At 36.4% G+C, this 13,001-nt stretch overlaps 1 protein-coding gene across 5 annotated transcripts in view; it reads left to right on the top strand.

The window, feature by feature from the left end:
- The window catches only part of LOC135116181 (rho guanine nucleotide exchange factor 11-like), a 112,614-nt gene that overhangs the window by 41,190 nt on the left and 58,423 nt on the right, over positions 1–13,001 (top strand). For 3 of the 5 annotated variants that reach the window (XM_064033478.1, XM_064033480.1, XM_064033479.1), the window contains exons 7-8: positions 103–432; positions 10,221–10,314. In XM_064033478.1, the coding sequence (XP_063889548.1) occupies positions 103–432; positions 10,221–10,314 (424 nt within the window). The remainder of the gene's footprint in view (positions 1–102; positions 433–10,220; positions 10,315–13,001) is intronic. The other 2 variants (XM_064033482.1, XM_064033481.1) reach the window with 1 other exon arrangement.

Genomic DNA, 13,001 nt, shown 5'->3' with positions numbered 1-13,001 from the left:
GTTATTATGTTAAATTTATAACTCTTTAATTTCCATTTTTTTTTTTATTATTTTGTTTTGTATGTGTCATTTTAAGCCCTTATTTGTTGTGTTTGTTTTCAGTTACACTCGCAAACCCGGTCCTCTCCCCGCTCTCCTCCCCTGTCCCGGCCATCATTTTCCCTCCCACACTCCCACCACCACCACCTCTACCATCCAACTCACTCTCGCTCAGTGTCGGATATCCCCCCTCCTCTCCCGGCTCGCAACCGTCCCCTAGTCTCCCAGACCTCAGCCCCTAACATCTCCACCTCCTCCACCTCCTCCTCTTCCTCCGTGTCCCTAGCCTCCGCTCCTCCCCTCCCACCCAGACTCACCCAGTTGGAGAGGGTCGGGGAGGGAGGCCTTGCACAAAGCCTAGAGAACATTCCTAAGGTGCAGTGTCTCAGCCATGTAAGTTGTTCAAGCCATCATTGGATGTAGGGAGCTGCAAGTTTTTGATTGTTTACCCTTGTTACTGTTTGTTATGGTAGCTGGCACTAACAGGTAATGCCATGTTGCCATCTAACCTTACCTTTCTGCACTGGGTCATAGTTTTTGTCAGCTATAAAGATGTACAGACTCATGTTGTTCATTGTGTGTATGCATGCATGCATGAATGCATGTCTTCATGTCTGCACAATGCAGCACCTTTTAAGTGTATTGTTTCTTCTGCTTATAAAGAAAAAGTATATTGATGTTATCTGTAGAAAGCTGTTCAGCTTTTGTAGATGTAGTTTTTGTCGTATCTATAGAATTAGATCTTTATAGTGGAGCAAGACTCTACATATCTCACAGTTATTCAGCTCAGAAAACTGTCATCTAATGGTTATTATTTACTGACAGAACTATGAATAATTTCCCTTATATAATTAGCACTGCCTGAATTTACTCATCCTATTTTATGTGGATTTATCATGTTGAAAAAGCCTATCTGTCTATCCATGTATGTGTGTAACAAGTTGACGTTCCCCTGTAAAGGAATGTAACCATGGTAAGGTGTCTACATGCATACATTCACAATCTCATTCACAAGCATTTTTTCTTACCAGTCTGCAGCCCTCTAGAAGGGCTGATTCTCCCAAACCACTTTATATCAGGATCAGTTTGCAGTGATCGTAGGTGTAGACTTCTACCGTAGTCCATCACATAATAGAGCTATTAGAAACAGGGATCAGCAAGGAGTAGAGCAAAAGTTGAGGGAGTTGATTACATTAATAGTAGCATGGCTTAGTTGCACATGAAAACTTAAGTGTACATTTCATGTGGGAGAAGGGAGTGCTTCATGGTAGTGAAATTTGACATGTTTGATAGGAAGATTGAAGAGGCTAGAAGATACTGGAAAATATATAGTGAAAGGATATGCAACATTACTGTGAGATACTACCACAGCTTAACAAAAAGTTGCAGAATATGAAAAATATCTCCTTTCCTAGGGAGTGTGATATTTCTCCTAGCATCAGAGAGAGAGAGAGAGAGAGAGAGAGAGAGAGAGAGAGAGAGAGAGAGAGAGAGAGAGAGAGAGAGAGAGAGAGAGAGATTGTTGTTTTCTTATTAATACAGGGAGATACTGTTCTGTTTTCTTATTAATACAGGGACAGTTACTGTTGTTGTGAATCCTCCAAATTGGAACACTTAGCTAATAAAGGGTGCGCAGATTGGGACAAAGAAGGCATCCCTATGGTTATATGTTTTTTCAGCAATTAAGTTAACCATGTGTTCAACATATATGACCTATTTGAAGAAGGGTCAGAATTGTTAAGTGTTCTTTTTGGATCTCTGTGTCATGTTATTGTTGCAGAAATGGTTTTCTATATCAAATGGTGTTGAAAATTGTAGGTTGGAGCTGCCAGTACTAGAGTAGATAGGACAGGAAAGTAGAGATTGTTGATGATTCATAGAAAATGGATGATAGGGCAGAATTCTGTGACATTACTGCACTGATACACTTATAAGAGCAAATAAATTTTCTAGAGGAAAGTAGGAGACTTCTGGAAGTGTTTTATTTATTTATTTATTTTTTATTTTATTTATTTTTTTTGAGGATACATTGTGCTGTAAGAGATCTTGAACCATAAGATGTTAAGTTTAAATTATTCATTGCAAGTGGCACAGTTACCAGATTACTTTTTGGAGTAGAAAAGTGCTGGACTTGAATTACTGGACCAAAATTTGCTGGATTGAGCCTTCCAGATTGAACCAGATCTGGATTTTCTCATAAAATCTGGTATTGGATATATAAGAATGAGCAAATTTAATTTCCATTGTAGTACAGTGGGGTACTTGGCATATGACATATTTGACTTATGACCAACATGCTGTCCAATAAAAAAAATATTCCAATTTTTTTATTTTCTATTTTTGATTTATTTATTTATTATTTTTTTTTTGCACATGTCCACTAACTTGGCATACAACCAACTTGTCATTTAGCTGAGTACAAAATTTAATTCTTTTTGTGACTTAAACTAGTTTACTTGGTAATGATACACACTTTGCTATGCATTGTATGGTTCATTAATTAAAAGTGCTTTACTAAACTTTTGTCAAAATTTGTTTTTCTAATTCTTTGTTTTTTTGGGGGAAAGTTTTGCTGTCAAACATTTTTTTGCCTCTGATGGCAATTTTAGGATGGATTTTGATTGTAAGTAAAGTAGAGCAGTGTATGTAGAAAGTTGAGAATTGAGGTAGATGACAGTAAAGAAGTTTGTGGTGACTTTGGGACAAGTAGAGGGAGGAGGGATAGGCCTATTCTGGGAGAAAAGATGATGAGACAATTAAAAGAAAAATAATAGGCATAATGATGACATGGGCAGGGAGGAAAGATTCCAGAGGATGGAGAATTGGGTGGGTAAGTTAGGAGGAAGGGAATGTAGAAAATGGTAGGAGTGTTGTGTGGTGTGGTAGGGGATGGAGGAAGGATATGTGTATGGGGGAAGGGGAGGATCAACATTGAAAGAGAAAAAATGGTTACAGGTTTTCAATATGTTTGTAGATGAGATGACAAAATGCATTAGTTCACTCTAATAATGGTCAGAAAAAGAAAGTGTCATTAATCAAAACTTTGATGGTGTTTGGCTGACAAGAGGTAGTGTGTAGGTTTTGTTATATTTGACTACACCAAATATAGCAATGTCAAGTTTGGTGAATCCCAGTTTGGCGGTAGCTTTAAAATTTCTCCACAATTTGACTTGTGGAAAAAAATTGCATGCATTTAGGTCAGTACATTATGACATTGTGTTCTGGATTTGTAATTGACAGAATAATGGGAATTACTTATAGAAGTGGAGCTGGAAGAGGAACCATAAGAAGAGAAGAAAAGCCATAACCAATTAATTCTTCTTTCTCATTATTGTCAGAGTTGATTGCAGAGGAGAGCAAGTCTCATTTTCATCCATAAAGATAAAGCATTAGAAAAAGCAAGATCATTTATTTCTCTTTATGGTGAAGTTTTCAACCAATGAATTCCTGAAGGTCTACAGGCTTTGATAACTCATTACTTACAACTGAGGCTGCAGTTTAGAGGTTTTAGTCTGAGATGAGTGTTTGAACATGGAAACTGACCAGACCATTAAGCCATGGTAATCTTTGTGCTCAGTGAGGAAATCTTGAGCTTTGTCAAAGAGCAAAAGAGGCAAGCTGTAGAAGAGGTGCATTTGTGAGTGAATGTGCTGCATCTAATGTAGTAGTGATGACATTGGTGAAAAGAAAAATGGAAAGTGTTCAAAGTATTGGTGAGGCTCACTAGGCCTATCCAAGGCCTCATATTCCAACTGTTCATTAAGCTCTTCATACTTCTCTTTCTGTTAGGTTTTGTGTTTGAGTGGAGAAAGTGTGTATTTTGCATGTGTATAATAATATTTCTAATACATGATACTCTGTTTAAGAAATTTTTTTATCAGCTTGGTCTTCATTAGCTTTTTTCCCATAAGATCAGTACCTCAACTTTTGTGATATCAACATTGGCCTCTAGGGGGAGAGGTGACTAGTTCTAACTGTCCCACAGTGGATGAAGATTAGTTGTGCATCGTGTCCACTTCTCTGTCATATAAAAACTCACTTGGTTTATTTCTGCTGCACCTTGATAGACCCATCCTTTTTTGGTATATAACTGGATCAGCTGATTGGACCTAATGCAAGAGATGACTACCATTGTCATCATAGTACACAAAGGCAAAAGTAGGGCATGGAGTTGTGCATTGCTTTGGCACTCATCTCACCCTCATTGATCTTTAAGCCTGTAGTGGATGATATCCCTAATCCTGGGACACAGCCATTTTGACATCCTGGTGTCCACAGTTATGTTGCTCAGATTTCACTAGCATCTCTGTGGTGCAATAGCTAGTGCACCAGGCTATGAATCTTTGGGGCCCAATTCTAATGCAGGATGGGGTGAGCAGTGCACAGCTCACAAAACTGTTCAAGGAATCCTTCCTTTTGGTTGGATGATCATAGTACATAGAACAGTGATGTGACACTTGTGTACTTTGTGTTTTCTTTTGTGTAGTCATTGGCTTAACTCCATTTTCCTTGACACTGTTACTCCCATTGGTAGGGATACAGAAACTGCATATGATGGATGTATGGAATAGATGTAGTAATGTACAGATAGTACTGAAGGTCATGAGTCAAATGAATAGGTATTGTTTGACAAATTAATGCTATTTTTGTGAAAGTAAAACTGATTATGGTGAGTAAAGAGACATTTGATGTGAGGCATTGTTTTCAAGGGTGAGTTAATTACCATAGTTTTGGGAGTATGAGCATTATGGCTTTGCTTCCCTTTTTGTGGGGAGGATGATCTGATATGGATGTTGCTTTCCTGCCTGGACATTGGATCTCCCATCTTCTTTGTGCACAAAGACTGAATTGATGATGGTGGCGATGATGATGATGGTGGTGATGATGATGATGATGATGATGATGATGATGATGATGATGAGGATGAGGCACTGTGCTGATTGGACTCTGGGTTATGGCTTCTTCAGACATTTTTATATTGCTGCTTTCTACCTTCTGCTTTATGCCTCTTGCTTGCTGCTTGTGGTCTGACATTTCTCACACCAAACTCTGTGGCCTTGTTAGCTCTGCATGAAATATACCTCATTACAAAAATTAAGAAATGGTAATAATACATTAGACTTTCCACTGTAATCCCTAACCTCTTGGTAGGTACTTGGCTGCTTTATCATGTATTATTATGCAAGGAGATTTTCTGAAATTAATGTATTTGTTACATTGATTGGGTTTGAATATAAAGAACTTGGAAAAGAATTAAAATTTTATTAATAAACTATATCTCTGTACTTGATCATGAGGCCTATATAGGTAAAATACAGGTGCCATCTGTTGAGATTGGAAATTATGTATACCCAGTGAGGGGTGTTTGAGTCTATAGCTTGAAAAGAAATGGATGATTTGTAGAAATGCCAGTGTTTGACAGTGAGTCTTACAAAGTATGTGAATCTTGGCTGAAACTACTATGTGCATTAAGTTCTGAATATTCTTATGGAAAATTGGCAGCTGTCTTGAATGTGATATCAAAACTAGAATGAACTCTTACTTTCACTTATGCAGTGGTGGATGAACCTAAACTTTATCTTGTCCCCTTGTCAGTGATATGATAGTCAGTACAGGGAGTCCAGGTGAAACAAGTCCACCCTCCTGTTGATCTCACACAATGCTTCCATCTATCATACCATTTGCCATAGGTGCGAAATGGTAAGGGTAAGTCAATCAGTATTGGTTTATCGTAATTCTCTTAAATATATCTATTCACACTACTGCTACCATAAACCAATATCAGTTGAAAGGTATAGTGCATTGTTTTGTTATGGCTGTGTTCATTGGGAAATGACATAGTTAGTGGAAGCAATGGTGTGACATCAGGTGGCCAGAGATTATTTTCCCTAGACTTGCTGCATTGATTGTCTGTGGAGATTCCAGATTATTATAGAGGTGTCTCAGGGTTTGCAAATCTGTAGGTTTATTAGATGCCTACAAAATACTGACAAAATTCACATGCTAAACCATCAGATAAAACTTTTTGTGAGCATATAATTTATATTGATCTGCAGAACACAGTAATGGTGGCAGATCATGTAAAGAAACTGAAAAAAAAGTGGAGCATATTGAGAAGAGTGGTGAGATGGATGTGGAATGCTATGAAATATGGCCCAGCTAGTGAGTAGTCAGGAAATAGACTTTTGATTGAGTATATTGATGAAATAATGGGAACACATTGATGAAATAATGAGGACATAGTGATGAAGTAATGGGAACAAGTTGATTTTGTCAGTTTGATCATTTGGAGAATTGTTAGATATACAGTGCTACAATACTTTTTGTTAAAGGCAGAGAGTCAGCAGTTAGGATGGCAAATAAAAATCAGGGACTAGGTTAGGATGGCAAATAAAAATCATGGACTGTACTAACTCCACATAATCCTATTGCCTGGTGAGGTGCTTGAAGTGACAGAAGCAGATTGGAGCTTGTATTTTAAAACAGTGATGAAATGATAGTGAATGAAGGGTATCATGTATGAAACACTGACAAAAGTTAAGCTATGTCCACATAAGCAGGCAGTGCCCAGCAGGCAGTGCCCACTACCAGTGAGTAAATATCTCATGCTTCCTAGGCTGTTACCAGATTGAACAGTCCACAGCTGATTGGTCTCAACCTGTAACACCTACTTATGTTGTCCACATGCCAGACTGGACTGCCAGGCTGGGCAGTGGCTTACTCTTGATGCTTTGTAACTTTGTATTACTTACGACAGTATGACAATGTGGGCATTGGGAATTGTTCCAGGACAGTTAAAAAAAGCTGGACATACTGATTTGTATTTAGTCTTAGCAATAATATGTGGTTAGTACAATCAACTATATGGAATGTCACTGTGGTGACAGGCATTCGCTGGTGATTGTTGCAGTGTATTTCGGTGCGTGTGTGCATGTGTGCATTCTTTGATCTATTTTGATATAATGTAAAATATGATTGTAGTATAATTTGAACGTAATTATAGAAACTCATTTTAGAAATATGATTATGAATGCATGACTGAAGCTTAACTAACTGTTACCCAAGTACCCAGATATGAGATGCCAAACAGACATTTATCGATCCCTATTTATACAGGTCTTTAAAAGTTGGTAAATCAATAAAATAATAATTACAAAATAATAATAATAATAATATATGAATAAAAATTAGTAACATTGTGTTGTGCCTAAACAGTTGAGCATACTCTGGATGATGTCATCATGAAGTAATTATTTGTCTTTAACATTTATTTTTTGTATTGAACAAAAGGCCTTTGCATTTTAAAGATACTTCTTTTCAATCACCTTATTTAGACTTTTCTTGAATAATATCTGCATATTTTTTATATTCGATTGTGCCAAAAACAACTAAGCATTGATCTTGGTGAAAATAGATAAAGGAAAGAATTTCTTTTCACAAAGTTTTAACACAGCTTAGAAAAAATATCTCCCTTTTAAAGTATTATCAACATGCATAAGTATTCATAATCATATTTCTAAAATGAGTTTCTATAATTATGTTCAAATTATACTACAATCATGCTGGAACTGCATTTTTCCCTTAAAAGTCAAATGAAGTTTATTAGTAATGACATTCAAAGCAATAGTCAATTTTAATAAGAAATAAACCATGATGAAGGGGTTGCTTGTGTTAAATGAAACTTACTGGACAGTATGACAACACTATGAGATAGTGTTTTGGTTAGCTTATAATGCCATGTGTCAGGCAGTGTCATTTCTTCATATCAACAGACTTCAAGGCATTGGCTCAACACCAGGCAGTGGCATTTTGATGATTTGTCTGGTTTCTCCATTTTTGTCATAGATTACTCATGGAATAAGATTTAGTAGCAGTGCTCATTGGGCAATGGCTGCTAGTGTGGATGAAGCTGTAGGTGTACCAGAGCAAAATTGTACATATTACACAGTTTTTGTTTTTGTCCCAAAAAAAGTTATAGGAACACAACCCTTAAGTTCCAAAATATTTTCATTATTTTTGAATGCTGCCCTTTTATTGTTACTGAAAGGTACATAACATTGAATGTGATTTAAAGAAACAGTACTTATGTTATTTTCTGTATGGAAAGTCTTTTATTGAATAATTTTCTTAAAATAGATTAAATAGAAGCAAATTATTAATGTTATCAATGTAAAATTATTATTATTATTATTTATTATTTATTATTATTATTATTATTATTATTATTATTATTATTATTATTATTATTATTATTATTATTATTTTTATTATTATTATTATTATTATTATTATTATTATTATTATTATTATTATTATTATTATTATTCCTATTATTGCTATTGGCATTGCTAGTTTATTTACTGTATATTTCAGCACATAAGACAACACTTGAAAAATCCTTAAAAAAAAAAAAAGGGTCGTCCTGTACATCAGATAGAAAAACAATGGCATAAAAATTTTATGCAAAATACCATTGTAAAGAAACGACAGCCTTTTATTATGATTTTTGAGAAAGTTATATAGTAAAATAAGAATCCGCTTTGAGAAAATGTGCTGAAATGCATTCCAGCTGGAAAGTGTGTGTGTGAACAAAATTTAATGCAGTACATCTACACCCCTCTGCTGGCATTGTATACGTATGGGCAAAGCAGAAGGTTTTGTGAATATTCTCTAGGTTTTCCCAAAGATGAAGGATAAAGGTCTTCAAGGCATGGATTCCAAAGCTAAGCAGCAGAGGAAAGCAAACTGGTGAGAAGATGAATCTCTTCAGCTTGCAGTGTTATATAGGGACAAAGTCCATATACTGAAAAAAAAAATTTCAAGAATGTCCGTGTATCTAATCAAAAGAAACATGACATATAGAACATTGTGCCCAACAACCCAACACACGCAGGCAGCGCAAGGCAAGGATGTGTTTATTTTTAGGAAAACTAATCGTACTGTATATATTTTTATGTCATCTTCGTGAAAATGTACAAAAACACCTGGTAGGAATTTTATTTTAGGTTTAGTTTTGCATTTAGGTTTAGTTTTGTGCTTGAAGGTGATGGTACTTTATTAATGATACCACATTCAAGGTATTTTATTCATTGTACTAGTATATCACGGTCTCACTTCTGGTGCTTACTCATCCAGACTTCACCACTGATGGTTTGGTAGTTGGGGTGTTGCCTTATATGACTGACATCAATCAAAACCATTAAATTCAGACTGAAATTTTGGGGTTGTCTTATCTGAAAGTTTTCTCATCTGCTGAAATATACATTATATAAATTAAGAGATGATGGTTAAACAGAGATAATATAAATTGCAAAGATCTTTCAGAGAACTTTCATTGCTTGAATGTCTTTATAAAGCATGAAATTGAATTGGATTCTGCAACAGGTCAGTTTTGATAGACAACAGATCAGTAGCAATTTATTGGTGGTATGAGTGGTGAAGTACATGCTGTAGAGAAATGTTGCACAACTTGGTAATGACAGAAGTTGGAGGAAGAGATCAGTCTGGAGTTACAATCTTGAGAAAGAAAAATGTTAATGTAGCTTTAATGAAAGAACTGAGAAACTATCAAAATTTAGATTTTTCGGAAAAGCAGCAAAATAATGGTTCTCATGGTGTACAGCATGACAAAAGAAGTAGAAAAGATTAGGGTATTTTCTCTGTGAAGATGGTAAGCTGATGTGTATTTTACAGTGTCATGAACAAAATATTATACAAAAAATAGCGTTGTCCCACATAGAGAACTGCAAAAGAAAGTTAGATAAATATAATGGACAGCCTGAGGTTTGGTAACAGATAGTTGGAGGAATATGTATTAGTAAGAAGTGAGAGGGATACAAGCCTAGCAGTAAACCAGATTGTTTAGTTGGAGGTAGCTTGGACTTTGTGGGATTTATTGTAGGCATTGTGTCTGAAATCAAAGGGGGCATTTTGTTTTTATATTTAGAGAGATGGAGACTGAATCTGTATTGTCATTATGTTAATTTAGAGTGAAGAACTAAGGGATTATCACAAAAATTAGGCAGCAGTGACTTTTGAGCTTTTGGAGTTTGAAAGTATGGAAGCACTTGTGTCAGGTGTCCAGGCAAACCACTAGTTTGCTATTGTGTGGTCAGCCAGACTGACCCTAGTAAGCTTTTTCCAATTGAAAGTGGACACCTCACATTATGTTCTCCTTTCAGTCTGCAAGTTCTGTGTCTGAGCCTGGGAGTCGGCCTCCATCTCACTACAGAGCACGGTCAAGTCCTGACCCTCTAGGCCTGCAGTCAAGTCATGGTAAGTATCTACCATCATATTTGTACTGTCAGTCACACTGGTTTCAGAGTATATGAGGTAATTGTAAGACTACCATGACTAATTCTTCCTTAGTGAATTCATATGGGCATTTGCCTCTCTCTCTCTCTCTCTCTCTCTCTCTCTCTCTCTCTCTCTCTCTCTCTCTCTCTCTCTCTCTCTCTCTCTCTCTCTCTCTCTCTCTCTCTCTCTCTCTCTCTCTCTCTCTCTCTCTGATATGTGTCGTAGGCTGATACATACAGTTTTTTCTTTCATTGTAAGGCTTCTAGAATAAGAATGTTTGTAATGGTAGTCATCCTATTTATTTTTAAATATCACAAATACTGTAGTGGAAAATATACTAGAAGTAGCAACCTACTTTTACATAATTATATTGTTTTCTTCATTAAATAGTAATTATTAAGTTTTGCTCCTTACAGTTGTTTACTGTAACACAGTGTTAAGGTAGGTAATGACTTTAAGGAAGGTGTTTTTATTTATGATTTGCTTAAAATAGTTTTTTTTAGGTTTGCAGATGGGGATTTTTTAAAATTTTTATTTATTTTTTAAGATTTTCTATTTATTTACTACTAATTTATAGTTTCTATAAATATTTTCTTCATTTTTATATATTTGGAGGAGAGACACTGAGGTAAGACAGAGATTCAATCTTTGAAATAAGTTAAATGCTATCCTGTTGAAGAACCTCAATATAAACGAACAAGGTTGGGTGCTCAGGAGTAATCCTGGGGTTCCTGTGGCTCTCTGTATGACCCACAGTACCATCATTACTGCAAAAAACTGCATTTTCTCAGTTGCTTTTCCCAGCAGCAAGATATTTAAGTGTTATGATCACCTTCGTTTTGGTGGTGAGTGGGTTGCTTCCCTCTGTCCTTCTGTCAGGCTTCCCTCACTCGATTGGTGACAAAGAGAATGCCTGCATTGTTTAAAGAATATCTTTTGATGAGTTTTGCATCACTAAGTTCATTCAATACATCCTTTCTGGATAGAAAATTTCTAAGCTGGAGGTGGTGTGGAGCAGCCATCTTAGCAGTGGGAGTGTTGGTCTTTACCTACTAAGAAATGGGAGACTGGCATCTGAGAATTAATTAATCTGTTTTACATTGATTCTGGTGGGGAAAGTAGTTTTGGTTTTTTAATTTTTCATATTGTGAATGACATTCAGTAATGAATTAAGTTTGGAAACTGAGTTCCACTGCATATATATATATATATATATATATATATATATATATATATATATATATATATATATATATATATATATATATATATATATATATACACATATATACACATATATAAATACACACATACATACATACATACAGTAGAACCTTGGTTCTAGAACTTAATTCATTCCTGAATGCTGTTCGAAAGCAGAAGTGTTAAAAAACCAAAACTCTTTTCCCCATAAGAATCAATGTAAAATGGATTAATCTGTTCTCAGACACCAGTCTATCTTGTCTTTGCAGCTTATGGCAAACACTCCCACACCCAAGATGGCTGTTTCACAACATCACCAGCTCACAAATTATTTATTTGGAAAGGATTAGTGATACAGAACTCATCAGAAGATTCTGTTTAGACTGTGCATGTATTCTCTTTGTCACTCATCTAGTGAAGGAAGCCCTATAGAAGGACATAGAAAGGAGCAACCCACTTTCTGCCAAAATTTATTTATTTTTTTTATGTAAGAAGGACACTGGCCAAGGGCAACAAAAATCAATAAAAAAAATGCCCACTGAAATGCCAGTCCCGTAAAAGGGGCAAGGCAGTGGTCAAAAATTGGTGGATAAGTGTCTTGAAACCTCCCTCTTGAAGGAATTCAAGTCATAGGAAGGTGGAAATACAGAAGCAGGCAGGGAGTTCCAGAGTTTACCAGAGAAAGGGATGAATGATTGAGAATACTGGTTAACTCTTGCATTAGAGAGGTGGACAGAATAGGGGTGAGAGAAAGAAGAAAGTCTTGTGCAGCGAGGCCGCGGAAGGAGGGGAGGCATGCAGTTAGCAAGATCAGAAGAGCAGTTAGCATGAAAATAGCAGTAGAAGACAGCTAGATATGCAACATTGTGGCAGTGAGAGAGAGGCTGAAGACAGTCAGTTAGAGGAGAGGAGTTGATGAGACGAAAAGCTTTTGATTCCACCCTGTCTAGAAGAGCAGTATGAGTGGAACCTCCCCAGACATGTGAAGCATACTCCATACATGGACGGATAAGGCCCTTGTACAGAGTTAGCAGCTGGGGGGGTGAGAAAAACTGGTGGAGACGTCTCAGAACACCTAACTTCATAGAAGCTGTTTTAGCTAGAGATGAGATGTGAAGTTTCCAGTTCAGATTATAAGTAAAGGACAAACTGAGGATGTTCAGTGTAGAAGAGGGGGACAGTTGAGTGTCATTGAAGAAGAGGGGATAGTTGTCTGGAAGGTTGTGTTGAGTTGATAGATGGAGGAATTGAGTTTTTGAGGCATTGAACAATACCAAGTTTGCTCTGCCCCAATCAGAAATTTTAGAAAGATCAGAAGTCAGGCATTTTGTGGCTTCCCTGCGTGATATGTTTACCTCCTGAAGGGTTGGACGTGTATGAAAAGACGTGGAAAAGTGCAGGGTGGTATCATCAGTGTAAGAGTGGATAGGACAAGAAGTTTGGTTTAGAAGATCATTAATGAA

This window comes from Scylla paramamosain, chromosome 30 (assembly GCF_035594125.1).
Source record: "Scylla paramamosain isolate STU-SP2022 chromosome 30, ASM3559412v1, whole genome shotgun sequence".
NCBI classification, from domain to species: domain Eukaryota; kingdom Metazoa; phylum Arthropoda; class Malacostraca; order Decapoda; family Portunidae; genus Scylla; species Scylla paramamosain.
The sequence above is the reverse complement of the archived record's forward strand: the minus strand, read 5'-3'. Positions and strand labels throughout refer to the sequence as shown.